Here is a 27,435-nt window from a genome sequence, read left to right as displayed (position 1 = left end):
CAAACAGCAAGCTTGATTTCAAGAAGCTTGGACCTTTTAAAATCAGTAAGAAAATCAGCGACACCAACTACAGACTGTCATTACCAGACACCATGAAAATTCACCCCACATTTCACGTATCACTACTGGAGCCGGCACCACACGGCACCAGCACACAAGAAACGATCGAGATCGACGCAGAACAAACTTACGACGTTGAACGAATACTCGACCACAGACGCAACCACGGCAAAACAGAATACCTTGTTAAATGGGAAAACTACGGACATGAAGAAAACACTTGGGAACCCCTTAACCACCTCCAGGATTGCCAGGAACCGCTCCGCCAATACTATCAGGAGTTGGATCTGCGAGCAAGTCAGCCAAGGAAAAGAGGACGACCTAAGAAAGCACCACCTACCATTCCCAGAAGTTAAGGGCCGACCAGGACTCGAAACCATACCACCAGACGAACCTACAAAGAAACGATCAGTATGCAACACAAAACAAAAACACCAGAAAAACGACGTACCAACGGAATGTTGCGCAAGAACATTTATTTCATCCAACAACGAAGGATTCAGAGGACCCATCGGGAAAGTCGAATCCCAGACAAAATTGGAATCCGGAAGAAGCGACTCCAAGGACATTTCAGGCAGGACCTCGGTTGATCGTCGACGCTCCTCCTGTTCCGCCTCCTCACGCTCCACCCGATCCAATTCCTCCAAGTCATCAATTCCGCGAGACACAGCTCGCATCATCTTTTCAAACCACAGTTTCTTTTGTTTTCGCAGACGAAGCAACTTCGCCTGCTGCACATGGATCTGCTCCTCAAGCGCCTCGACCTCCGCATCCAACTTCGAATGCTGACGACCAATGTGACGGATTTGAGCAGCGGACAGACCCAACACGTCACACCCAGAGCGATTGGAACGAACACACTCCACACAGCGAGCAGAATCCTGAGGAGATACCTGACAAGACGCTGCGCCTTTGGCACGGCAGGGACTGCAGGAAGGCATTTCAACGGTATCCGTCGACAACAGGGAAGAAAGAAGGGCGTGGCGACGTTCTGTCGACGAACGACCAGATTTTGGTTTGGCTACACGACTAGACATGGCGCAAGAGAGTTAGCCAGGAAGGAAGGAAAACCAGAACAGGGATCAAGGGAGTACGGACTACTTAAAGGCCAAAGGGACTTGGCCAAAGGAGAGGAGACCTGATGTTACGACCAGATAGTTGGGCCGGTACCAGGGAGGCCAGGTGGGGTCACACCCCTCCTGACGACACCCGCCCAGAGAAATCACCGACCGGCAGAAAGAGGATTACATAAGAAGGAATCACGTGACCTCACGTGATTGCCAAAAGAGTGATCTCAGTGATCATTGAGGGATCACAACAGATCAAGGGAAGTGATCTCTGCGATCTGTGACAGATCAGGAGAGATCACATTCGGAACATAGTCTATATAAGGCACGCTCATTACCATGTAGATAGATTCGATTCTAGGATTGCTTAGCAGCAATCAAACTCTAGTTAACCTCAATACTTACTTGAGAACGATCATAACTTCACCCCCAGTCATTGAGAACCCCAGTTACCCAGTCAGACGCTCAGTTGCTTCAACCCACTGTACTTTACCCTAAGAACAGGTTACCCCGATACCTTGATCGTAACACCACGATAAAGATGTTTATACGTGCGTCCGAGAAGAAGTTCATAATTTGGCGTATGCACTTATTAACGAAAAAGAAATTGTTATATGCCCTCGTTTCTTCAACAACCCCGTAAACAGCAGGGAAATTACTGCCGGTAACCAAGATACAGTTATATTACATGAAATGGTGCATATAATTTTAAGTAAGTTTGCTTTTACAAATTGATAAAACATTTACAAAAGTTTATTTATAAAAATTTTCAAAAACTAAAAATTCAAATTTTTATTTAGAAGAGTGGAAAGATTATGGTTACGAATGGGATGGGATTCACAAGTAAGTTGTCGAAAAACAAAATGCTGAATGTTGTTTTATGTTGATAAATTCTAATTAATATTAAGATTGGATAGTACAGAAAGTATTAAAAACCCCGACAGTTATGCTATTTTTGCACAATGTGCACGTTATAAATATTGTTAAATAACGTTAGTGTTGGAATGGAGGGAATCGCGGTCAATCTAACAATAGAGGGATAAATTACGTGTAATGCCGCACAAGCCAGTTGCACGTGACTCACCCGTCCAATTGCGGGTATAAGAAGCAGAGACGTTTAGAAACTCACCTCTAAACGGTTTAATAAACGAAATGTAATAAATACCTTTATATCCGTATAATAACGTTTTGTTAATGGATCGACATTACAAAAGGCCTATAAACTTGAGCTAATGCTATTTAAACAATACAAAAAAGCAAAGCAAATAAATTAAACGTTAACGTGGTTCATCAGGACCCCGGACATATCAGGACCCCGGACACTTTTCCTGCACAATACTACTTCCAATTTCAATTGCAACGCCAGCGTTGTTCAATTTACCTCAATGCAATCGGATATATGTACATCAGACATTTCTGCATCCTCCTGACAGGTGCGTGCATTATGTCCAGGTTTACCGCAGTTGCCGCAACGTCGTTTAGTCGCCGGCTGCGCACTACTCCCCTCCCCATTTTCATCTTTCTTTTCGTATATTAGACCATCGGCACCATTTGATTGAAGCAAATTCTGACCCTCTTGTATGGTAAATGACCCTCCTTCGCGGATACGTGTTTTTTGAGCCCTGCGCCGCTTGCTAAGCGCTTCGTTGGCCTTCCGAAGGCTGTGGTTCTCCGCTTCCAAAAGTGTGGTTCGATGAGCAATCGACTCCAACCCTTTTGCTAGCTGCTTTACAGCATTAAAAATAGGCGTTGGCGAGCTTCCCTGATGACAGTTGATTCGACTTTTAACAAGGGTAGATTGATTAACGGCTTCTGTCGGGTTGTGCGGTGTTTGAGAGACCCAGGTTTCGGTGCTGGAAAAATCAAGCTCTTTAGGTGACGGCGTCCGTAGCCTAACATCCAGCTTAGATATGACCATTTCCGGGCTATGGGGGATAATTCCCGCCCCTCGAAAACCCCCGGCCATATTTTCTTTTGTCATTGACTTTTTGTAAGCCGCTGCAAAAGCCAAAAAGAAGTCGACTTTGCTGATGTTAGTGATGTGGGCCCGGATAAAGTCGTTAATTTTTTGACCGTACGCCCGCTTAAGGACGTTAAACACTCCGACATCAAGTGGCTGGGTTAAATGAGATGAATGAGCAGGCAGGTAAAGTGGAATAATATTGTGATCTTTGCAATAGCCCTCGAATTCAGGGGATCGATGACTGCCGTGCCCATCGAGCACTAACATCCGATATACGCCTTTTGTCCGCGATTTTGTATGGTTGTCGAAATGCTGAACCCAGTCGAGGCCAGTCTCGTTGTCGGTCCATCCATTAACGGTGGGTTTGAGGCGCCACGTGTCCGGAAGACCGCCTTCTGTATACCAATTGGACAAATGGTAAAAGCCTTTGACGATGATATACGGGGGTATATCGTAACCGTCGCCACTGATGCAACAAATTGCAGTCGCCCATTCTCGATTGCCAGGCTGTACTTTTTTCCTTCTTCCGCGTCTTTCGGACCCAGTTACGACCATTCCAGCGCAAATCTGGCCCATCATAAAGCCGGTTTCGTCGAAGTTGTACATGTCGCAGTCTTGGATGCCATATTTGGCCCTCATATTGGCCACCAATTGAAACCACGCGTTTAACGCGTCAGGATCTTCGCAAAGAGCTCTTTGGAAATCGTAAGCGCGAGAAAAACGCGTTTTTAATTCTGTGCGTCGTTGTACGAAGCGATAAGCCCATTGCTTGCCGACCGGTCGCGCGTCCCGCGCAGCGAGAAGATGATCGGCCATTGCGGCCACATCAGCGATCTGGGCTGGAAACCCTCGGGAATCCAGGTCCAGTATATACTGGACAATTACTTCCTCTTCCCTTTCCGTTAGCTTTTGGTTGCCTGGCCGACGATTGGCCAAAGAAGCGATGCCGTTTATTCTGTCGTGTAGTGTCGATTTTGGGACATTATATATTAATGCAACCTTTCGTATGCTTTTCTTTTTGCTTGATCGGAGCTCATTTAGAGCAAGAATGATTCGCGCTTCGCAATTTGATGATTCCATTACTGTTGGGGGAAAGAACACGTGTGGAAAATAAAGGATGAAACTGGGTTGAAAAATGTCCGGGGTCCTGATATGTCCGGGGTCCTGATGAACCACGTTAATATTATTACGGCCAGGCATAGATTGGAGAACCTCAATGTATTAGCCGCTATCGACGAAAATTCTAAACTGAAAAAAAAGAGAAATTACAATTAACGGCGCATTGGAAAACGCGTTTAAATCCGGGGTCAGTGGACCCCTTTGTCCAATCTTTAATTTAATTTGGTTGGTAAAACCGAATCGTAATTTTAAAGGTGGGTTGTTACGATCAAGGTATCGGGTAACCTGTTCTTATGGTAAAGTACAGTGGGTTGAAGCAAATGAGCGTTTGAACTGGGTAACTAGGGATTTTCAATGACTGGGGTGAAGTTATAATCGTTCTCAAGTAAGTATTGAGGTTAACTAGAGTTTGATTGCTGCTAAGCCATCCTAGAATCGAATCTATCTACATGGTAATTGTCACGGCCCGGGGTAAGCATAGCACGGAAGCTAGTCTATTGGCATCTATCGACGAAGATTCTACTCTGAGCAGAAGAAAGGAAACAAACAAAGTTCTGAGCTTGACGCGACGTAGATAAAGGTATCACCCTGGTGGGTCGTTGGTCAGGGGTCAGGGTTAGGGTCTGGTGATCTTATGGTCCAAATGTCACAAGAGTTTGCAGCTTATTTCTATTTATTGTGCCGTGTGGTCCACTCAGGCACAATCACCCAAACGTGCCGAGGTGATGGCTATAAATATTACAAAGACCTGACAATCCATGAGGAACAAAATCAAATGGGCAATCGTTAGACCTTGCCCTCCATCACGACATTGAAGCACTTCAGATCGCCATTTAGTCAGACCAAAATACAATTACACATCACCTCAGACCAGAGAGGAAGTTGGAACTTGATAATCTGGTGGATATACAGCCCGCCCTTTGGGACGTCCTTGACTGGCTCCAAACCTGGCCGACGGTCCCACTGAGCCGGGACAGGTCGAAAGCCGAGTCCGGATACGTTGGGTGCTGGGCGGAGGAGTTCAACAAGAGGGGCGGATAAAAAAGTGGATCGTGTTCCACGTCTGGAAATTTGACTTTTTTCCAGGCAGAAAAAGAAAGCCGAAAAGAGAAGGGCTAAGTAGAAAATCGATCTGAGGCGGTGCGTGTCGCTGCGGGCCGAGTGGTTGAACGGTGCAGTCCACAAGCGACCAACCAATCTGCTGTTTATTCTTTCGACACTCCAGGCTAAAATCAGCCAACAACAAGTTGCAATGCGCTACCGCCTACCGACGTCTATTGAATGTACTTTAGTGGCTCATCCAAAAATGGCAAAGCAGGCAAACTAACCAGCTGAAGGTTCTAACTAAAGTGTAAAGAATAAACAATTTGGCAGACAATTGGAAACCTTATCCCAAATTCGGCCAAGGTCGGCCGCCACCCGTTGGCCCTCGACCTAACTCTCCCCTATAGGGTTAAATAATAGCCGTTGGGCTATTAACCCTAGAAAAGGAGGGTTGATACGCCGTCCCTGACCTGGAGTCGGGCTAATACCCGCCCACGTATTACCCCGTTGCCCCAAACCTAAATTATGCCGTTCTCGAAAACTGTCACAGTCAGCCCGAGCATATGACAGATAGGTCAATGATCCAAAAGATCCTGCAGTACCTGCGCGTGCAGATACCTCGTCGGGTCCTAATTGCAAAACGTGTCACTTCTGCCCGTGACAAAAAACGATTCCGGGGTTAATAACGAAAATAACCCCGGGATTGATAACGAATATAGCTACGAACGAGAAACAATTATCGATAAGAGCCACGAGCCCAAAATTAAGATTAGGAATCAACTTAGGATCAATGCTAATACAGTTAGGAGCAAAACCATCTTCCTCTCGTCAACACATATTAATTTTCCGTATTTGCCCCATATAGTGCCAATAAATGCCAGCTTTCTACTGTATACGCATTTGACATGGCCAAGCGACCCTAAAAACTCTAATTACCCAGTCCAGCTCAGTAGCGTGCTAGCTTGTTCGCACTGTTGCAGATGACCTTCGCTTCTGCACGTAAGTGGAGAACTGCAGTTACTTCGAGAGACTTTGGCAGATAACTGACCAGAGCAAAAAGTGGATGTTTGCAGCTATTAGATGGCCAAATCTGGATCTTCCGACATCTCATCAGGTAGCCCCAAGTAGTCTCAGGCCGTACCCACATTTTAAAGATTGAATGTCTGTATTGAAGGCGGAAGAAACATTTGCTCCAGACTGTAATAATTCCGGGGCTAATCCCGAAATTATACCCAGCAGCCCAAATTCGTTACCTTCGATGACGAATTCTATACGGCCCCTACCCAAAACCCGGAACCTTCGAATATATCGTTACAAAATCAGCACGACAAAATGGCCGGTCCAATTTTACAAAAATCTATTGTAAAGATGCTTCATCTCGTGCGCTCAGATCGATGGTGTGAATTTCTCTCTCTGCCGCTTCATGTACGCACTAACGTTGGGCCCCACATCTCCGACCCCCCTAAAGTCCGGCCCCTAGTTAAAAATATCTACTCAGCCACGTCAACCCTTTGTTTTATTTTATAAATATCTAGACGAGTTTTTCACTTTAGAACTTGATTTTTGAAGATTCTTGCTCCAAACTTTCCAATGAAACAGTACACTGAAAATCAGCTTCTTGCTGCCATTTCTGACATAAGAAATGGCAAATCAGTTCACAAAACCTCGCAAAAATGGGGTATTCCTCGGAGTACCCTTCACGATCGTTTAAAGGGGGGAATGGCGCAGTGGTTAAGCGCCATGGCTGTTACTTGAGTAACGTAGGTTCGAATCCTGCTCCCTCCACCTCCTCCCCCGCTTACCCGTGGCAAGGATAACCCGGCTGGCTATCGACAACAACCACCCGCCTGTGCCGTCGAGCCCACACTTGTTGGGAACTTCGTCTCCATGGCTACAAACGACCGACAGCTCCGCTGTTTGGACACAGGCCCCTCTCGATGAAGAGCCGTCAACTGCCGTCAGACGAATCCTCCGTGCGCCTGAAGGCACGGGGTCGCGTCAGTGAACAAACCTGTAAGCAGGACCGGGCACGAACCCGGTCAGGCTCGATTCGCTTCTATGCCCTTGTTTTCCGCTGTGTAAATAGAGAAAATAGAAAGCGCGCCGAGATACCCCTCGGGAGGTTGCTAACGGCCGGCTAATGAGCCGGGCCGAGCCCGGCGTTAAATAATACTACTACTACTACTACTACTACTACCTTGGAGCTCAGCATCCGAGAATATCATGACCTGTCCACTTCCGGACCGCTAGTTCTAGTCGCAGCCTGAATTTGTGGGTCGACGGTAGTGTGGCCGGTTGGGGGCCGCAGAGGGCAATTGGTGTGTAATTCAACATTATAACTTGGATGCAATCTTGCCTTGCTTTTTAGGAGCACTGACGTAGCCCCCTTCAACATTTTCCTTGTTGATCACCTTCCCCTCTGCATCCCTCTTGATGCCCAACTCCATCAGCTTGTCAAAAACCTTTGCGAAATCCGCAAAGAACAGGTCCTGGTCATCCCGATACACCTTGACCCACCTGGCAAACACCGGATCGGACGTGAGCGACAGGTCCGTCGGCAGCATCATCAGCTCGTCGCCCGTGACCTCGTCGACGGCCACAAACTGCTTCAGACCCGTCCCGGCCACAGTCTTCTCCCGCCAGTCCTCGCTGAGCAGCAGGCGGAAGTACTGGTTCGAGAACCTGGTCGGGTTGTTGACCCACTTGCCCTCGAAGCCCGAGTTGGCCGGGTGGCAGCGGCCGAGCGAGTGCGCGCCGGACAGCGCCACGATCTCGCGGTCGTCGAAGCCCATGCGGTAAAAGATGTCGCGGACGTGCGCCGCGCCCTGCGTCGCGTCCGGCAGCCTGCCCCGCGGCGGCACCCTGCTGTCGTCGGCAAAGTCGGTCCGGCCGGCCCGCCAGGGGATCTCGGGTCCGCCCATGGCCCGCACGGCCACCACGCCGGCCAGCGTCCGCAGGTCCGCGTACGTGATCCACGGGTGGCGCGCCTTGACGGGCTCGAGGAACTGCCGCGCGTTTTGCAGGCCTGCGTTGGCTGGGTCGCCGCCCTCGGCCTCGTAGCGCATCCCGGCGCCGTTGGAGCCGCCGGTGTCTGTCGACTTGTCGTAGGTCCCGGCAGAGTGCCTTTTAGTGGGGGGGGGTTGTTGTGAATGCATTAGTCGTGCGGAAGATCTACGTGGGGATGGAGGAGGGAATGGATACAACTTACCAGGCAAGACGGACGAGAACGGGACCAGCGCTTCCGTCATCATATTCTGGTTGGTCCAGCAGCGACACGATGTCCTTGCGGACAGCGTCGAAATCGCCAGGTTTGGATGCCATTTTGGCAGCTCTTTTATATCAGGCTTGCTAGCACTATTACAGCAGAGGAGACAGTATATGATATTAAGATGAAGTGGATATTCATGTGCAGTACGGTAGGAACTAGGAAGACATCCGGATACGGTAACAAGAAGAAGCGGAAAAAAAAGAAAAAGAAAAAAAGTCAAGGCCCACCGCCCACTCAGATAGTGGTGATAGATAACGATGGAGTCATTTTTCGGAAACAGATCCGGTCGCTTAGTATCTAAACACGATCCACCTTGTGGAGTTCAAGTGCTTGAAGTAAGGCAATCGCAATGAAAACTGGGGCATGTATGGATCCTATATGGCTAGACTTGACCTTGCTATTCTAAATAGTTCAATAGACGCTATATTCAAACGTCAGTGGGTACGAACAAATATAATTGTGCCACTTCCGCCCAGAAACAACTGGCTAGGCATAAACACCCGCCCACCGTTCATCTCACTTGGTTAGAGACCGGTACGATTTGGCTTTGGAGCCGACATCGAAGTTTGTGATTTTGATCGATCTGCTAAAGCCTACGCCAAAGTTCCCTTGATAGAATGCCATCCGTAAGCGATGAAGTGCAAGTTGACGTGAAGCGAGCCGATTTGAGACACCAATAACAACACTAACTGTCAGGATTGGTGTCTTATATATGAGACTATGATCTCGCTGGCCATTGTAACCATTTTCTTTTTCACGTGTGGGTATGCGGAAATCTCCATTTGTGTTTGTATTTCGTGGCCCCAAAGGTGACTGCTCCCACTGCTATCCCCTACCAAGTATCGTATGCACATTTCTGTATACCAAACATCATTCGCAACTCTTCAAACTCTAGCTCTTTGTTGCCACCGTAACAAGCAGCTCCATGTCCATCTTTATCCCATTCTCCGTCATGTACTTGTCCCACTCCCGCTTCATGGCCTCCCTCGCCTGTGGCTGCAACTCGAGCGGGACACCGCCGTACGTCTTGCCCGACGAGCTCGTGTCCAACCATTCTATCATGGCATACCCGTCCTTGACCTCCTTCGTAATTACGTTGATGACCATGCTGTAATCAGCAAACCCCGCAAGACCGAGCAGACGCTCCATCTCTTCCCGTTTGAGAAACTTGGGCCCGGTGCCTTCGGTGTCGGGATATTGACAAAATGGCTCCTGCGCCATGACCGCGGCCTTAACCGTTTGGTGCCACGCCACAAAGTCCCCAGACCCGCCAGAGATGCCCACCCGGCCGCCACCGGGCTTGAGTACTCGGTGGAATTCGCGCAGCGCCCTGGCCTGGTCCCCGATCCAGTGGAAGGTGGAGTTGACGTAGATTATATCGAAGCTGCCGTCGGCGAACCGTGACAGGTCCTCGGCCTGGCCGACTACGAACGACAGGTTGGATTTGGTGGGGGCCAGCTCCTCGGCCAGGGCGATGCGCTCCTTGCTGGGGTCCATGCCGACCACTTTTCCAGTCGGCCCAACGACCTCGGCTATATGTGCCGTCAGGTTCCCTGGCCCGCAGCCGACGTCCAAGACGTGCATGCCGGGTTTGACTGCGAGGCGGTCGAGGAGAAACAATCCGGCATTGTGTTGGGTGGCATTATTGACTGTGTAGCCCTTGGCCAGTTCTTTTGTGTCTGCTGTCATTTTCTTTTTTTATTCTTTTTTTCTCTCTCTCTCTCTCTCTTTGCGTGGGGATGGCGCGTGGATCGGGGAGAAGGTCATGATTGTGCAGGTCCCGGCAGACTATGGCTTTTATCAGGAATGTTTACTTTGGACGACATCACTGCCGGTCGGCTAGCAGATTCGTCTTACCGCGGAGGTCAACACCAACCGCTTTTTAGGGTTTTGACGCCCTGCATCTGCGCTTGGAAGTTGGAAGTTGCAAAGGCCCGTTTCTGCAATTCGAGACTAGCCGTGTCATCTCATCTATATTTTAGGTTTACGGTAGCCATTTCGGCTAGATCGGCTGGATCGGCTTGACTGTATCGGGCATACCGCCTCTTTCCATCCTCCTTGCAGCAACCACAAATATCACTCCGGCTGGGCTTTTTGGACTTTTGATCTCAACAACGGCCCTGATTCGTGGTGCTTTTGCGCCGCAACTGACCTGTACCGTCATGTTACGATCAAGGTATCGGGTAACCTGTTCTTATGGTAAAGTACAGTGGGTTGAAGCAACTGAGCGTCTGACTGGGTAACTGGGGTTCTCAACGACTGGGGGTGAAGTTATGATCGTTCTCAAGTAAGTATTGAGGTTAACTAGAGTTTGATTGCTGCTAAGCAATCCTAGAATCGAATCTATCTACATGGTAATGAGCGTGCCTTATATAAACTATGTCCCTCGACGTGATATGTTTGATATGTTTCATAGCCGACATATCATTTGTTCTGCTATGATTGATATGCGACCTATTAATCATATCCCTCTCTTGGCAATCACGTGATGTCACGTGTTTTTTCCCCTTATGTAATCCTTTCCCGCCGGTCGGTGATTCCTTTTGGCGAATGTTGTCAGGAGGGGTGTGACCCCACCTGGCCTCCCTGGTGCTGGCCCAATTTGTTTGGTCGTAACATCAGATCTCCTCTCCTTTGGCCAAGTCCCTTTGGCCTTTAAATAGTCCGTATTCCCCTGATCCTTGTCTTCTGGTTCTATTCCTTTTTTGCTAACTGCTTTGCGCCATGTTTAGTCGAGTTAACAAATCTCGCGGTCGCTCTTCCACCGCTCGTCGCAACGACTTGCTTTCTGTGCTTTTTTTTTCGGCGGTTAAGATGCCTTCTTGTTCTGCTTGCGAGTCGCAAGGGATTGCAAAATGCGCTGTGTCGCCTCGTGATTCCTTTCGTTGTGTCGAGTGCGTCCGCCTCGGTCGCTCGCGATGTAATGTGATGGGTGTTTCGCGGGAGCAGTTACACAGGATCGCGGCTCAATATTCGAAGCTCGAATCTGAGTTGGAGGCGGCGGAGGAGAAAGTCCTTCGCCTGCGCAGACAAAAGAAAATGTGGTTTGAAAAGATGATGAGGGCGGTCCGTCGTGGTATTGACAATCTGGAGGAATTGGATCGGGTGGAGCGTGAAGAGGCAGAGCAGGAGGAGCGGCGGCGATCAGCCGAGGTTTTTCCTGAAATGTCCCTGGAGTCGCTTCTTCCGGATTCCAATTTTGTCTGGGATTCGACTTTCCCGATGGGTCCTCTAAATCCTTCGTTGTTGGATAAGATGAATGTTTTTACGCAACATTCCGTTGGTACGTCGTTTTTCTGGTGTTTTTGTTTTGTGTTGCATACTGATCGTTTTTTTGTAGGTTCGTCTGGTGGTATGGTTTCGAGTCCTGGTCGGCCCTTAACTTCTGGGAATGGTAGGTGGTGCTTTCTTAGGTCGTCCTCTTTTTCTTGGCTAATTTGCTCGCAGATCCAATTCCTGATAGTATTGGCGGAGCGGTTCCTGGCAATCCTGGAGGTGGTTAAGGGGTTCCCAAGTGTTTTCTTCATGCCCATAGTTTTCCCATTTAACAAGGTACTCTGTTTTGCCGTGGTTTCGTCTGTGGTCGAGTATTTGTTCAACGTCGTAGGTTTGTTCTGCGTCGATCTCGATCGTTTCTTGTGTGCTAGTGCCGTGTGGTGCCGGTTCCAGTAGTAATACGTGAAATGTGGGGTAAATTTTCATGGTGTCTGGTAATAACAGTCTGTAGTTGGTGTCGCTGATTTTCTTGCTGATTTTAAAAGGTCCAAGCTTCTTAAAATCGAGCTTGCTGTTAGGTCGTTGTGTTTTGATGTTGCGTCGAATAAGATAGACGCTATCTCCCTCCTTAAAGGATGGTCCCTTCATCCGATGCTGGTTGGCGTATTTTATCATTCTCTCTCGTACGAACTCTAGTTCCTGCTGGAGTTCTTTGTGTAGCTGTCGTAGCTCGCTCGCTTGTTTGTCGGCTCGCGGTGCCGTAGTTGTAGTTCTTGGTTCTCCGTACGCTGTAGGGTTAAATCCATAGTTGGCGTAGAACGGGGTTGTCTTGGTACTTTCGTTCTCTGAGCTGTTATAGGCGAATTGTGCTGTGGGTAACAACCGTACCCAATTGTCTTGTTTGTGGTTCACATAACATCTTAGATATTGTTCCAGTGTTTGGTTGGCTCGTTCTGTTTGTCCGTCCGTCTGTGGGTGGAATGCTGTGGATAGCTTGTGGTCTGTTCCTAGCTGTTCCATCAGGGATTTCCAAAATCTTGATGTGAAGAGCTTGTCTCTGTCTGTGATAATGCTTTCTGGAAGTCCGTGATTGCTGACAATCACTCGTAGGAATGTGTAGGCGATTTCTTCGGCGTTGCTGCTTTCTTTGTATGGTAGGAAGTAGGCGTATTTGGTGAGCTTGTCCACTATAACCAATATGCTGTCGTACTTGGTCTTAGTGAATGGTTCTTCCGAAGGAGGTAACTTGACGATAAAGTCCATTGTAATGGTCTGCCATGCCTTGCTGGGGGCTGGTAAGGGTTGTAGGAGTCCGTAAGGCCTATATCTTGCGGACTTGCTTTTGGCACAAAGTTCGCAATCCTTAATGGCTTTTCGTACTTTTTGTCGTATTCCTTTAAAATTGTAATGCTGTTTTAGCCGTTTCCATGTCTTGGAAATTCCTTGGTGTCCGTGGGCTTTGTTTCCGTGGATCTTCCGTATTTCTTCTGGTGTGGTTACCGTATTTGTTGTCATAAGGCTCCGGTGTGCTGGTAAAAGGTTTCCGTTTCCGTCTGTGGTGAGGATAACCCGTGTTTCCTCTGGCATTATGTTCTCGTAATCTGGTCTTCGGCTAAGGGCGTCGGCCCTGCCGTTTTCCGTCCTTTTTCGGTAGATGATCCTGAAATGGAATTTTGACAGGAATTCTGACCATCTGATTTGTCGTTTGTTTAACATTTTGCTAGTGGTGAAATGGGTCAGGTTCTTGTGGTCCGTGTAAACTAACACCTCGTGTTTAGTTCCGGATAACTGTGGTTTCCATTCTTCAAATGCTCGAATGATGGCCATAAGCTTTTTGTCGTAAATTTGGTAGTTGAGTTCTGGTCCATGTAGTTTTTGTGAAAAGAAGGCGCAAGGATGCAACCGTCCTTTTTCGTCTCGCTAACTGAATTGTCCTCCGATCGCATAATCCGATACGTCGGTCTCGACTTCGAAAGGTTTCGTTGGGTCTGGTATCTTAAAGATTGGTTCTCTGGCTACTGCGTCTCGTAGCTGTTCAAAGGCCTGTTGTGTCTGTTCCGTCCATTGGAATTCTAGGTCTTTTTTGGTCATGTTGGTCAATGGGGTGGCAATCGCGCCGTATCCCTTGATGAACCTTTTATAAAAGTTCACGAATCCGAGGAATGCCCGAACGTCTTTTACGTTTTGTGGTTGAGGCCATTCCTTTACTGCTTGGATTTTCGATTTTTCCATCCTAATTTCTCCAGGAGCGATAGTATATCCTAGGAAATTGATTTGTTTGCTGTGAAAGAGACACTTCTCGGGCTTAACTAAGAGTTTAGCGTTTTGCAACTTCTGTAAAACTGTGTGAACGTGTTGCTTGTGTTCTTCCAACGTCTTGGAAAAGACAAGGATATCGTCCAGGTAAATAACGACGAAAATGTTTAGGCATTCCCGGAGAACGTGGTTAATCATGGTTTGGAAGGTTGCTGGGGCGTTGGTAAAACCGAAGGGCATTACTAGGTACTTATAATGTTCTCGTCGGGTGCGAAACGCTGTTTTCCACTCTTCGCCTTCCTTTATGCGGATCAAATTGTATGCTCCTTTAAGGTCTAGTGTTGTAAACCATTGTGCTTGATAAAGTATGTTTCGGAGTTCTCCTATTAGTGGGAGTGGGTAGCAATTCTTTATGGTAATGTCGTTTAATTGTCTGTAATCCACGCATAGTCGTAATTTTCCGTTCTTCTTTGGTACGAAAAGGATTGGGTATCCTGCTGGTAATATTAATGGTCTAATGTAACCTTTCTTGAGGTTCTTTGCGAGGTACTCATCTAGTGCCTCCATCTGTGTTGGGTTCAAGCCGTATATTTTGTGGAGTTTGGGCTGTGTTCCTTCTTTCAATGGTATCTCGTGGTCGAACGGACTATGCTCGGGTAGTCCTGTTTCGAGTTCGGGGCTAAATAGTCGTCCATATATCCGGTATTCGGCCGGGATGTTGTCGATCAATATGGTAAGGTTCGATCGTTCTTCGCTTATGGATAGTCGCGATCCTTCCGATATTGGCTCCAGGCGTGGCTCGCTTTTCCTCAATAGCGCCATAATTTTTTGTTGATTTCGCTCCTGTGCCCTACGCTCGTTGCGTAAAGTCCGTTTCTCGGATTTTCCTTCAGAGGCTAACGGCTCTTCCCATTGGACTTGGCCGGTTGTCCAATCTATCCGGGGGTTGCTCCTTCTAAGCCAGGGGATTTCTAATATCACGTCTTTGTCCCCTATTTCCGTGATATCTAAGGTGATTTGTTCCTTTCGTCCATAGCTTTCCATCCAGAGGTGTACGGTCTTTGTTTCGATGGTGCCGTTCCCGTATAAAACTGCCTCTCCTTCCACGGTTTGCAACTGGTATGGTTCCTTTTTTTGCTGCCAAGGTATCCGTCGTTTCGCTACGACCCTTGGTGAAATATAGTTGCCTTGTGCTCCACTGTCGAGGAGTGCTCGTATGGGTCTGCCATCGAGTCGTATGTCGAGAAATATGTGTTCATGTGCTGCTATAGTATCTTGTATAGCGTTCAGGGTTCTTTATTCCGTTCCTGTTATCGCCGTTCGGTGCCCTGTGCCGTCTGGCTGTCCTAGTTTTTTGATTTGCTGGACTCGCGTCGTGGGTCCTTGTTTTTCTTGTCCCTGGGTGTGTGGCTACTTCTTGTTTCGACTAGGTCAAGTGGGTGCTTCGCTGGTACGGGTGTCTTGCGTGCGTTCGTGGTTATCTCGTTATCTCGTACGTTGGGGTTCCATATAATTCTGGTCATTGGTGCAGGTCCTGGTTGCCGTGATTTCTGTTCGTGCCAGGCCTGTGCTTTGGCTAGCATATGTACTCTGCATACGCTTCGGGTGCACTCATACCATGGGAACTGTTTCTGGTTGCAACACGCCATGGGGTAATTGTCGTTAGGCGTGAAAATTACGGCTGGCTCAGTGTTGAGTCTTATTTTAATTTCCCAATTTGGTAGGTCGGTTGTAGTATATATTTCGTAAATGCCTGTTGCTTTGCGTCGTCGTGGGAAAAAGTTGTGGACTATCTTCCTGCTTAAGTGGAGTCCACAGTTGTTTCGGAAGCATTCTGCCCAAAAAATCTCTGCGTGTTGAGGGTGTTTGGTGTCCAAGGTCGGGTGGTCTCCAAAAGTTGCATTGACTGGTCCTGTAGGATGTCGGATCTGTGCCTGAAGTGGCAATCCGGGAAACTGTACTGATTGGTCGTCTCGGTATAAGTCGATATGCTTCTTTTCGTATATGTAGGGGTTGTTTTCCCTTGCTGCGTTATACTGGCTCGAGGGCATGGTCTCTTCCTCGCTGGACTCTTTTTCGGAATCCTTATTTGATTTTTGTGTTAAGGATTGATTGGTTGTCCTGATGTGGTGGGTTTGTCCCAAAAGTTCCTCATCCGATTCTCCGGAGGCATCCGAGTCCGTGAGTTCGGGTAATTGGGTCTTTTGTCGGTATAATTTCGTTGGTTGTCCTGTCCCTAGGGGTACTCGGTTTCCTACTGCTAGGGTTCGAGTGCCTCGGGGCTTCTGTGGGTACCATCCTGCGTCGTTTTTGGAGCTGTTGTGTACTATGCAATTGTTATCGTAGCAGGTGGTCCAGCTTATCGTGCTGTGTTGGTCAGGCCGTAATTGCTGGTGATTGGTGGCATTAAATCCTCGTGGTTTTTCGGTCTTGCCCCTAAAATCAGGGATATCTTCCTGGTTTCTTGGGCAGTTTTTGGCGATGTGCCCTGTCTTGTCGCACTTGAAACATTTGCCATTCTTGGGGTCTTTACGGGGCTTCTTGTGTTGTGTGGCACTGAGGTCCATGGGTCCACTGTGGGTACCATAAGCTGTACTGTAGGTCTGGGGTGCCATATAACGGGGCTGCTGCCATCCACCATTGTTTCTGTGGTATGTGGGTTGGGGGTGTTGGTACTTGCGTCCCGTGTTGGCTTGTCGAATTGAGGTGACGAACACTCGCTGTCCGCCTTGTTTTTCCTGTCGGCGTTCGTAAATCCGGTTGTCAAGTTTGATGGCAAATTCGACGTACTCGAGGAAATCCTCAGGTCGGTCGAGTTTGGATACCTCGTCTTTTACTTCTGACTTCAGTCCCTGGTAGAACTGGAGGATTTTGGTTTCTTCGGTCATGTCCAGCCTTGTTGCTAGCCTTTTGAACTCGGCTGCATAAGCGGAGGCTGATTTGGTTTGTCGTAGGTTGGCCAAATCTCGTTCGGTCTGTCGTTTCTCATCGGGTTCCTGGAATAAGGAACGGAGGGTGCGTTCATACCCTGCGAAGGTTGAAAAAATGTCGGTGACTTCTTAGCGTCGTTCTTCGGGGGGTATATCAAGCCATTCCTGCAACAGAGGCTCGAACCAAAACAAGGCTCGTCCTCGAAAGAAGGTGGCCGCGTGTACCACCTTTTCTGTTTCACTGCGGAAAGTTTCCAAATGGAATATTTGGTAGGTGCGTACCTGTACAAAATACCCTTTAAATTGTCCAGGTGTGCCATCGAATGTGGCTGGGGGGTTAAGCTTGAGTCTCTCGCGCCCATCAAAAGGGGTCGAGGTAACGTTAGCACTGGCTCGGAAAGCCTGGAATTCCTCTTGAAGTTGGGTTGCGCGGAGCGTCTGTTCGTAAAGCTCCTGGTTGGTCTGAGCAACCTGCCTGCGGAACTGGTCTTCCTCGTCATCACTGTCGCTATCGTCCTTGGGCCGAGCAGGGGCTTTCTGGGCCGCCTTGCTGCTTGTAGCCGGGGTGCTGGGAGTGTTGTTCTTAGACGTCTGGGAAGACATGTTGTCGGATACTGCTCGGTATGCTTCAAGGCAAAGTACTGAACAGGAGCAATTAAAATGTTACGATCAAAGTATCGGGTAACCTGTTCTTAGGGTAAAATACAGTGGGTTAAAGCAATTGAGCGTCTGATTGGGTAACTGGGGTTTTCAACGACTGGGGGTGAAATTATAATCGTTCTCAAGTAAGTATTGAGGTTAACTAGAGTTTGATTGCTGCTAAGCAATCCTAAAATCGAATCTATCTACATGGTAATGAGCGTGCCTTATATAGACTATGTCCCTCGACGTGATATGCTTGATATGTTCCATAGCCGACATATCATTTGTTCTGCTATGATTGATATGCGACCTATCAATCATATCCCTCTCTTGGCAATCACGTGATGTCACGTGTTTTTTCCCCTTATGTAATCCTTTCCCGCCGGTCGGTGATTCCTTTTGGCGAATGTTGTCAGGAGGGGTGTGACCCCACCTGGCCTCCCTGGTGCTGGCCCAACTTGTTTGGTCGTAACACGTCATGACTTGAATTGCTATTTTGCCTCAAACTTTGAGTTAATTATGATCTGAGCCTTGTTGCTTGGGTCCTTCTGCTATGAAGATCGGTTCATAAAGCCGGAACACGTGTTAGTTAGTGATGTCACTTTGGCATCTAGCTTGTCAGATGTCGCGTCGCTATACTAGCTTGTATTCTCCAAGCTACCTAAGCATGCATTAACCATGGCAACAGGCCATTTGTCCACATGAACCCTACCTTTTAATCACAGTACATGGTCAAGTATCCTGTCTAATTTGTACCATATTGAGACCCTGATGCACCTGCCGAACCTGACATGCAGGAAACGAAAGCAACCAGGATCATGAGTCAGTTTAGGAGATATGCCCTCTCCCGACGGTCCCGAAAAGCGAGTCAAAGGGGTCCAGAACATTGGGAAGGGGCAGGGTAATGATAAATGATATGGAACCAGTGACTGGCCTTGCGGCCGGATTGGGCCCTTCAAAACATCAAAGGTTGCAGCATATGGTGTGTGGACCAAATAAAATAGGACTCGTGGCCCACTTGATGTTCCAGGCTCCAGCTCGCGTCGTAGAGTGGCCGTCGGGCGCCATATGCATTCACGCGGCGACAACAGACTTACTGAGGCCGTCCCTGAAGCTGCTCCAACTTACTCTTGCAAGTTGTGCGTGCTCGACTAATTGTACATTGCCAATGGTTGCGAAAGGGTCACGGCGGGCTACTTTACTCTTCTACCAAAGCTCTGAAAAATAGGTATGTGACGAGCCAAGTCATGTCCCCGCCGACGGCTTGCTGTTCCTCTGCTTCCTCACCTCAACCCTTCGACCACATGGATAATATGCTCTGCTGTCTTTTCACACCTCAACACCTGCCAGTCAATCTCACTCGATATGCCCAAACATATCGCCAAAGTCGCCGGACTAGCCGTTTCGGTGACCACCAAAAGGTTAGTGTTGACCACGTGCATCATGCTAAGTTCTAATGCACACAATACTATGACGACATGCCGACGGGTATGAATGACGCAGTGATATAACAATCGGAGGGTAGGGATGATAGTAGTCATGTTTGACTATGAGAAGATCAGTGCGGATGTGTATAGGACAATATGAATATGAGTGATAGTTGCGGATGATGCGGAGATATCATGGTATTGGTAACACTTGCGAAATTCATTTGCTCTGTTAGCATACCCCTGAACAGCCAAGGTCTATCCACCGCACTAGCCCCAGTCTCAAATCAGCGGGGACCCTTTGAATGTCGTATTGGTCTTTGCACTTCTGCGGGGCCAAGTGCGCAGTCAAATATATGTTACAAACTTACAAAACCCAAGACCGAGTATAAAGCCTCCCCACAAATACAAACAGTATGTAAACGCCTTGACTGCTTAGAGACCTACTACATTACTTGCCTGCCTACTCTCTCAAGGTAAGTTTGGAGAAAAGGAAACGAGGATGCGCTGTCAAAATGGCACGGCATAGTCAAGTAGACACATCAAAGCACAGATGGCATGTACAAAAATAAACATTACTGTCTATGTTATGTTTCAGTCGTAGGGTTCGTCGCGGCTCAAAGTTCCATATCCCTTCTGGACCACTCTCGAATCATGGCGCCGTACTTGCCCCCAAACAAGACGGGAACCGGCCCGAACAAGACGGCCAAAAAGGCAAGCAGGGTGTTCCCCCACCCCCAGCCCAGCGACCGATACAGCGCCAGCCCGCTCAGCGGCAGCAGCGCACCCACCAAGCCCCGCAGCACGGCATTGGCCGCCACCGCGCTGGCGGCGTACTCCTCGAACGCGTCGATGAGGTACGTCTGGACGCCGATGAAGATGGGGATGCTCGCGAAGCCCGACACGGCCGTCCCGAGCATCGGCACCGCCCAGTGCACGCCGTATTCCACTGCCCAGCCGTAGATGAGCAGCCCCGCGGGGAAGAGCACCGTGCCGGGCAGGGAGATGACGGGCGGCAGCCTGTCCTCGGGCGTCACCTCGTACCCGGCCTTGGTCCGCCGCTTGATGGTGCGGTCGCTAAAGTAGGCCACGTACGGCGGGCCCAGGAGCGTGGCGATTCCACCGGGCAGGAAGACCAGGCCTGTGGCTAGAGGGGAGAAGCCATAAACCTCGCCAAAGATGAACGAGTACGTCGACCAGAGTAGATACAACGTGCCGTAGACGATGGCGACGTAGGTGCAGAGGATGGTGACCATGGGACAAAAAAGGAGTAGGCGCGTGGGTCGGACAATGCTTTTGACAAAAAGATGAGCGGGAGAGACGGCTGATGCAAGGCGAGAACGGTAGTTTGGGTTGTTGGTTTGCCTCCGGAGACGTGCCGCTTTTCGCGCGAGGAGGACAGCTGGGTAAGTCTCGCGAAGGATGATGAAGGAGGCAATTGTCATTACGCCAGCCTGGATCAAATATTATCAGAGTCTGCACATTGTGAGGTTGTTCAATATATTCTGAAAAAGACAGGGGTGGGGACGCACAACCATGGAAATGGACCAGAATAGCCACCGCCAGCCCGCAGCCTCGGTGACCTTTCCTCCAATTATCGGTCCGATGGTCGGTCCCAGAACCGTCGCGGCCGACCATACTGACGCGGCCTTGCCGCGCTTGTGCTTCGGCATAAGGTCCGCTATGCTTCCAGACCCGATGGCGACGGTTGCCACGCCAAAAAACCCAGACAGGAACCGCATGGCGAGCAGCTGGCCAGTCGTTTGGGCAAAGCCGCAGCCGGCCGTAAAGGTGGTGAGTAGGATATTGGTGACATTGTAAATGCGAACGCGACCATAGAGCTCGCTCAACGGCGCCAGGATGAGCGGGCCGCTAGCGAATCCCAGGACAAATATGGAGACGATGAACGTAGCAAAGGTGTCGGATTTTGTGTTCAAGTCTGTCATGATCAAAGGAACAGCTGGAGCGACCATGGATGATATGAATGGCCTTTTTTTGGAGGTTTCATTTGCGTTAGTGTGTAGATGCATCAGGAACAACCGCCTCTGCTGACTTACATTATGAAACTGATGGATGAGATTGTGATAATATTGAGCCACTTGGACCAATCCGGCCAATTCTGAGGATTTTGCGGATCTTCATCTTCGCTTGGCTCCCACCACACCTCGACCACTGAGACCTCGGCAGCGACGACGGTTGCACTTTTCGAGTCGCCCATATCGAGAATCTTTTTTTGTCTGTTTCTATTGGTTTGGGGCGGTCGACGGCAAGGGACATATTTGTTGACCCGCCTACATGCGAGTAGTTCAACATGCCGCTTAGACACAGTGTCTTTTGGTAGTAGGGTACCCCACCTTTGAGTATCAGATGTGATTCACGCTCTAGCGTGCTATAAACAGCAGTTGCTTGGCACGCACCAAGACTGTAGGAAAATGGGACAAAATCTGCACACTTTCTAAAGTTTGGGCCCCCGCCATCCTGACTAGCACGTGGTCGGATCTTTACGATTTGCCGACACCTGGGATGACCCCATTAGACTCTGTTATGTCAAGTACGAACGGAGCACGTCGTGGGTACCTTTTTTAAAACCATAAGGGTATGCTTCAGAGCTTAAGAGAAGAGGTAGGGGGAAGGGTTGAATCTCGTGCAGACGTCATGAACTTTATTGAATCATCCAATTTCATTATATACGGAAAATAAACGCGACAACTGGGCACACATCTAACCAGTTAGGGAGTTAGTAAATGAGCAAGTACAGCGGAATATAAAAAGAAGCATTGATTGCTATAAATGATTAATAGGCAACCAATGGCAGATGGCACTAGCCATAGCCTCGCCCCGCGGCTTGGTTTGGGGATATAATGTATACAATCAGTGATAGTAATAGGGCTTGTCGAGATGGGTTGGGTAGGTAGACAGTAAAACTCTTTATTCGACTGTTTCTTCCTAATCATCCGCTATATATTGGCAAGCACCAATACAAAAATACCATGAATTTCTGTGACACAGCTGAATCCATAGTCAATCAAATGGCAGACGGGCAGATGCGAGCCGATAGAGGCCAGTCCCGCATCTCGAGTCCTTCAACACAACTGGTACGATTTCGATTTAACAAGACAGACCCTCCCTCTGTTCATCAGATGATGCGATGCCACCGCATTCGGCTGCAAACTCGCTCGGGCGTGATTGAAGCCCGTGCCATGTCTTGACCCCGACGGCATTGCATCCTATTTCGTGGCTGCATTGAGGATAGCCGGTTATCCTACATCCTTTGTCTCGGTTCCTTCCTGTGCTGTATGTGCGTCTTGTGTACGACAAGATTTCGAACCATGTCTCCAAAAAAACAGACTAATCTTTCCGAAGAAAAAAAAAATAAAAAACCGCATGTACTAAACCCAACATCGAATTAATTATAAACTAGCTTTAACTTCTCCTAATGATGACATTACCACAGGGGCCCCGACCGGCAGGGCCGCAAACCGCCGAACCAGCTCATCTCTCGAGACGTGCTCGAGCTTCAACTTGGCCAGGTTCCTCCCCGTCCGCATATAGTCCTCGCCCATGACCATCTGCGCCATGACAATAACGGCCGTGATGGGCGACGCGTCAATGCCAAGCTTTTGGGCCAGGCAGTGCCAAGCCACCAACAAATCTGCCACGTCCTCCGATATGTTGCGGTTCCGGATCGTCGGCGGCGCCCGGAGCTTATTATGCGGCGGTGAATGCCTGCCCAGGTCGACGAGGTCCTCAAAGTGCTGGTCGTAACATTCGTTTGAGATTTGCAGCGACGAGCCTATGCGCAGGCCAAACGCCGCGCCGATTTTGCTGCGCACCAAATCGATGGCCTCCATCGCGTTGGCGACTGACCGGGTAAGCCCGTCCCGGTATGATAAAAAATCACCCGCCGTGTCCTCTATGCGGCCCGCGTTGAGGAGGACGAGCGGAGGGTGGAAAGTGCCGTTTATGTTGCAGAGGCAGGCCTCGATTATTGTGCACCACCTCAGGTCGACTCGCGGGAACACAGCCTGGACCTCGCTGTATCGTACGCGATCCCTGTGCAGCGCGGCAATGAAGACGCGCTTCTTTTTTCCAAAGACCAGCAGCCTGCCCTGGTCATCCATGCGGCACGAGTAGGGCGAGAGGTTCGTCTCGAGGACGTTGGCCACCCGGAGCCCATTGACCAGCGAGAAAAGGTTACCGGGCACGGCGATTATAGTATGCTGGCTAAGATCAAAAGGTCTAAGGAGCTGCAGGATGCTCTCCTGGGCGCTGGAGGGGACGGCGAGGACGAGGATCCGAGAAAACTGAACGGCCTCGGCCATGTCGGTGGTAATGTGGACATTCTGGACGCAACGAAAGACGCCATCGACGGCCAGACAACCGCGAGCCTGCACCTGTCTGGCGTGCTGTTGGTGTTCCGGGTGTGAATACACCAAGGTCTCCGTCCCGTGGTTTTGGAGGTCTGCCGCCAGGGCAAAACCAGCCGGTCCAGCACCCAAGATTGCGGCGCTATACCTGAAGGGAAAATCCATCGTAGATTTTGACGTGTGTTTTTCGATGGTCACAGAGTGATTGGGCGAGACCGGGTTGTTGTGCGAGCTTGAATTGGTCTGGCAAGGAAGATGGTCCGAAATGACATCGGCCGGTGCAGTTGGTCTCTAGAGGGGGAATCGAGTCACATTCGTGAGCCAAGACAAAAAAGATATCTGATGATAGAAGATCGACCGAATAATAACAGAAAACCTTACTTCAGATAAAGAACTGTTCGTCTGCCATTTTAATAACACGGACGCTCTCGCACCGAGTGCGACCACGACTCGGGTAGGCCATGACAGTCCCCAGGTGCCATCCATCTGATTCATGATTGCTTTGCGTCAGAATGGTCGGCGGAAGCGAAACAGTCCAGAATGCCGGATCGAGACCCTCCAAAGATCTGCAAAAACAAGACCCCGAAGTGCCACGGGTTTCAACATGCTGAACTACCGGACTGCTGGTGTCTGCAAATCTTATTCTTTTTTTCCGACACCCTGAGGAATGTTTGGGATAGCCACTGGGGGAAATGTGTCAAGAAGCACGACAAAGGAGAACTGCGAACCTCCGCAAATGGCAGGTGCTGACTTTTGGTGACATATGCAAGCAGACTGAGTCGAAATGGCGATTGGACCCAGACTTGGGGACAGGTCTGAAACAGGCAGTTTTGTACGCATAATTTAGGTAGGACTGGAAAATACCTTGTCAATCTTGGGTACCTGCGTTGGCGATACAAAATTCTGTTGACATCAGACGAGGCCCAGATTGGGAAGGGCATGCATGGGTGGGAGAGTAAGAAGAAGGTGGGTGGGTGGGTAAGGTACCTACCTTATCTTGGGTATGGACATATGAGAAGTATAAAACATGACAACCTAGCTCCGACAATGAATTTGCCAAGGTTGGCACTCATTCATGTTGAAGCCTTTCCTTCTTTGGCCTAGATTTCGAACAAAAAGCACAAAATGACAAACTGGGAAAGGTTTGGTCAATTGCGACCGACGAACTTGTGTAACGCATTTAGTCTGGCTTTCTGCATCATATTCGCCAGTCGGATATGTAAGAGTTACCCTAAGTAGGTAAGCAGGTAGGTACCTAGGTAGGTACCTAGGTAGCTATGTAGGTAGGTAGCTACCTTAGGTACCTGTCTTCTGTACCTGACCCAAGTCACCTCACCCGTATTGAGGTCTGACAGGCAGCTAAAACACCTTGTCGTATCTCCGCGGCTCGATGTCTCGACAGGAGGGCAATTGTGCATCCAGGTTGCGTCGTCAAGTGCTTCTAGACCTAGGTTGGTATGCTGATTTTGTGTAGCAGGCTTCGCAAAACACGTGAAACCATTTCAACAAATCCGAGTGAGACTTTCCATTCGGGATAGATGCGGCAAGACAAATTATGAACAGCATCTAGAGAGCAACTTTTTTTTTTTTTTTGCATCCGAGCCACAGTTGCTTTTGATGGAGTGGGAAACTAGAAGCATGAGTGAACCCTTGCCCCCTCATTTAGGCGTGCTTTAAGTTGCGGCTACTATCCAGTTTGGTGGTTCTGCCGAACTTTGGAGAACCTTGTCAACCTTAATTATAGCAAACTCAACCAGGACAGGCAAGCTAAGCAGCCCTGAACACACTAAGGGGACGTCCCACCCTGCACAGAGGGGGGTTTTGCAGCCGTCTCCGCAGCCTGGGCTTTGCTTTTCTTCTTCTTCATCTGCAGCCACAGGGTTGCGGCCGCAATCATCAAACTAGGCACCCCGACGCCCAAACTGGCCGCCAGAGCGATGACGTCTGACTGGCTCAGGCCGCCTTTACTCGCCGAGTCTCCACCACCGCTACCCTGCTGCTGCTGTCCCCCGCCCGAATCACCCGTCTCGACGGGAAGCCCAGCCCCTGTCCTGCTTCCCCCGCCCGCGCTGGTTTGCGAAGTCCCCGATGCGGCCTTGCCCGTGACCCCCGCCGGGTTTGGCGCGTTTGCTGCGTTGGCCGTGGGCTCCACGTTCGCCGTGGCGCAGTACGTCCCGTACATGTTCATCATGCTGCCGACCTCGGTCTTCCAGTCGGCGACGTTGGCCGCGCACCTGGAGCTGACGCACGAGCTCACGTAAGAACTCGCCTCGGCCGCGACCTTGGTGTTGCAGTAGCAGCCATTGACCGGGCCGCAGCCGCAGCCCAGCCCGATTCCCAGGTCCTGGTAGCCCGCGTGCACGCCGCAGTGGTAGATGCCATTGTAGACAAGGCAGCCTACGGCACAGGAGCGCGCTGTCGAGTAGTCGGTCTGCTTGTAAAGTGATACTGTGGCCGCGGGTCCAGCTGTCGTCTTTTGCGCCGATGTGAGGGTTGATGATGCCAAAAGCAAAAGGAGAAGCCGACTGAAGGGGCGGGGGTATGACTCCTCGGACCTTGATTGGTGATGCCGCTTCATGCTTCTCAAAGTTTTTTTTGCTACAGCCTTCAAATTGTTTGGTTGATAAGATACACTATGATGTGAGATGGTTGATCTGGCGCAAACACTCGATGGAATGGCATTAACAGAATGGAAACGACGTTGTATTATTTGACTCGCCGTGTGCTATAAGGTTGAAGGCACTGAGCAGATTAAAAGCAACAGCTTTGCACACACCGTCGAGAGATCAAGTGGTTGTTTAGGCATCATCACGCTTCGAGTTGGTATAGTCTTGGCACTCAGCTCAGGGGGCACACCTTGGTGCGGCTGAGATCTGTTGGCTCTGTGAACTTTCGGACTTTAACCAAAACCAGTAAAGCTTCCAAACAAGCTTGCTCAAACCCTCACACAGCTGGGAATTGGCAATATCGCAAGGCCAAATTCTGAGAACCGTTGGCGAGAATTATAGGGCTGAAGTAAGGGATCTAGGCCCGCCCCCCGCGCGGAAGACTTTATTGACCAATCCCATACCACTAGGGAGAGGTGCGTGACTTCCTCCAGGACGTACATATCTTGATATGTACCTAGGTACTTACAGGTGAGACCATTGCTTACTCAACGCACTGTACCAGATAGAACCACAGGCACAAAAGCATCCCGCTCGCCCTTCTACGCCCCCGTCTCCGCCTCGACCGCATCCGCCATCTCTCCCAGAGTCGCAAACTTCCAATCATACTTTAACGTCTCCAGGTTTCCCATGACGGCGCCGTACCTCGCGATCCACGCGCTCTTGATGCCCATCTCCTTGGCCGGGTGGTGGTCGTGAAACTGGCTCTGCGCCGTCTGCAGCACCTGGTCCTTGGTCACTCCGAATTGCTCCTCGACCCTGCGCAGCATGTACTCAAAATTGCGCAGGTCGGGCTTGTACGACCCGATCTCCTCGGCCGTCAGTATCGCGTCGAACTCGAACCCCTCCATCGGGCCCGAGACGCTGCCGCGGATGCCCACTTGGTCGACGTTGGACAGCACCACGAGCTTGTAGCGCCTGCTGAGGCGCCTCAGCGCGTCCACCGTGTCGGGGAAAGCGGGCCAGGTGCCCACGCTCTCGCCGAACGTGCGGGATTCCGCCTCGGTAGGAAGCACGGAGAAGCCGAGGTTCCGTGCCACCTGCGGGTGGATGGCGGCTAGCAGGTCCCCATACTTCATCGTCGGGGTCTCTGCCTGCTGCTTGGCCTCGGCCTTGTGGATGGCTTCCATGAGCTCATGCTTGCTGGGGCTGGCGTTGTTGGCGGCGATGAGTGGTTGCAAAGCTGCGATGATGCCCGTTTCCCAATCAATGAGGGTGCCGTATACGTCAAAACACAGCAATTTGAAGTCTGTGAGCTTGGACATGGTAATAGGAAAGCTTGCAATGGGTAAAGAAGGTAGAAGATTATGCTGGTATACAGGCAGATGGGTAGGTTATTGAAACTCCCAAATAAGCTCGTGATAATAACAAGTTTGGGCTGACTGCTGGCGTCAACATCAATCGGCCATG

The 27,435-nt window shown here is 49.7% G+C and overlaps 9 protein-coding genes and 1 pseudogene across 10 annotated transcripts; 3 read left to right on the top strand and 7 right to left on the bottom strand.

The window, feature by feature from the left end:
- Positions 1-291: 291 nt before the first annotated feature.
- MGG_17612 (uncharacterized protein) lies at positions 292-1,213 on the bottom strand (the record flags this gene model as incomplete). Its single annotated transcript, XM_003719357.1, has 4 exons — positions 1,159-1,213; positions 512-1,089; positions 401-454; positions 292-347 (listed from the first exon to the last, which is right to left on the bottom strand). Exons 2-4 carry the CDS (start codon positions 999-1,001, stop codon positions 292-294), a joined length of 600 nt encoding a protein of 199 aa, XP_003719405.1. The 5' UTR covers positions 1,002-1,089; positions 1,159-1,213.
- Positions 1,214-1,668: 455 nt separating this feature from the next.
- On the top strand, positions 1,669-2,059 carry MGG_17611 (uncharacterized protein; the record flags this gene model as incomplete). The annotated part of the gene is made up of 4 exons (XM_003719356.1): positions 1,669-1,678; positions 1,732-1,839; positions 1,928-1,970; positions 2,050-2,059. The coding sequence occupies 4 exons, from the start codon at positions 1,669-1,671 to the stop codon at positions 2,057-2,059; spliced, it is 171 nt and encodes a 56-aa protein (XP_003719404.1).
- A 4,907-nt stretch (positions 2,060-6,966) lies between these two features.
- Positions 6,967-7,038, top strand: MGG_20267 (annotated as a pseudogene). The gene has a single exon. The product of its transcript is annotated as a tRNA-OTHER (tRNA).
- A 548-nt stretch (positions 7,039-7,586) lies between these two features.
- Positions 7,587-8,574, bottom strand: MGG_10368 (cytochrome c peroxidase; the record flags this gene model as incomplete). Its single annotated transcript, XM_003719355.1, has 2 exons — positions 7,587-8,376; positions 8,462-8,574. The coding sequence occupies 2 exons, from the start codon at positions 8,572-8,574 to the stop codon at positions 7,587-7,589; spliced, it is 903 nt and encodes a 300-aa protein (XP_003719403.1).
- An 838-nt stretch (positions 8,575-9,412) lies between these two features.
- Positions 9,413-10,210, bottom strand: MGG_10367 (trans-aconitate 2-methyltransferase; the record flags this gene model as incomplete). The annotated part of the gene is made up of 1 exon (XM_003719354.1): positions 9,413-10,210. The coding sequence occupies one exon, from the start codon at positions 10,208-10,210 to the stop codon at positions 9,413-9,415; it is 798 nt and encodes a 265-aa protein (XP_003719402.1).
- A 1,125-nt stretch (positions 10,211-11,335) lies between these two features.
- MGG_17610 (uncharacterized protein) lies at positions 11,336-12,150 on the top strand (the record flags this gene model as incomplete). Its single annotated transcript, XM_003719353.1, has 3 exons — positions 11,336-11,804; positions 11,862-11,915; positions 11,969-12,150. 3 exons carry the CDS (start codon positions 11,336-11,338, stop codon positions 12,022-12,024), a joined length of 579 nt encoding a protein of 192 aa, XP_003719401.1. The 3' UTR covers positions 12,025-12,150.
- A 7,459-nt stretch (positions 12,151-19,609) lies between these two features.
- On the bottom strand, positions 19,610-21,210 carry MGG_10363 (uncharacterized protein; the record flags this gene model as incomplete). Its single annotated transcript, XM_003719352.1, has 3 exons — positions 19,610-20,446; positions 20,525-20,981; positions 21,050-21,210. 3 exons carry the CDS (start codon positions 21,208-21,210, stop codon positions 19,610-19,612), a joined length of 1,455 nt encoding a protein of 484 aa, XP_003719400.1.
- A 1,192-nt stretch (positions 21,211-22,402) lies between these two features.
- Positions 22,403-23,524, bottom strand: MGG_10362 (NAD/NADP octopine/nopaline dehydrogenase; the record flags this gene model as incomplete). The annotated part of the gene is made up of 1 exon (XM_003719351.1): positions 22,403-23,524. One exon carries the CDS (start codon positions 23,522-23,524, stop codon positions 22,403-22,405), a length of 1,122 nt encoding a protein of 373 aa, XP_003719399.1.
- Positions 23,525-25,145: 1,621 nt separating this feature from the next.
- MGG_10361 (uncharacterized protein) lies at positions 25,146-25,937 on the bottom strand (the record flags this gene model as incomplete). The annotated part of the gene is made up of 1 exon (XM_003719350.1): positions 25,146-25,937. The coding sequence occupies one exon, from the start codon at positions 25,935-25,937 to the stop codon at positions 25,146-25,148; it is 792 nt and encodes a 263-aa protein (XP_003719398.1).
- A 213-nt stretch (positions 25,938-26,150) lies between these two features.
- On the bottom strand, positions 26,151-27,350 carry MGG_10360 (haloacid dehalogenase). Its single transcript, XM_003719349.1, has one exon. The coding sequence runs from the start codon at positions 27,288-27,290 to the stop codon at positions 26,568-26,570; it is 723 nt and encodes a 240-aa protein (XP_003719397.1). The 5' UTR covers positions 27,291-27,350; the 3' UTR covers positions 26,151-26,567.
- Positions 27,351-27,435: the final 85 nt, after the last annotated feature.

The sequence above is a fragment of the Pyricularia oryzae genome, chromosome 6 (genome assembly GCF_000002495.2).
Source record: "Pyricularia oryzae 70-15 chromosome 6, whole genome shotgun sequence".
Taxonomy (NCBI): Eukaryota; Fungi; Ascomycota; class Sordariomycetes; order Magnaporthales; family Pyriculariaceae; genus Pyricularia; species Pyricularia oryzae.
Note: the sequence above shows the minus strand (reverse complement) of the source record. Positions and strands in the feature narration are given on the sequence as shown.

Excerpts from the sequence above, each read along its gene's own strand:
- MGG_10360 (XM_003719349.1), bottom strand. The coding sequence starts at position 27,290 with ATGTCCAAGCTCACAGACTTCAAATTGCTGTGTTTTGACGTATACGGC.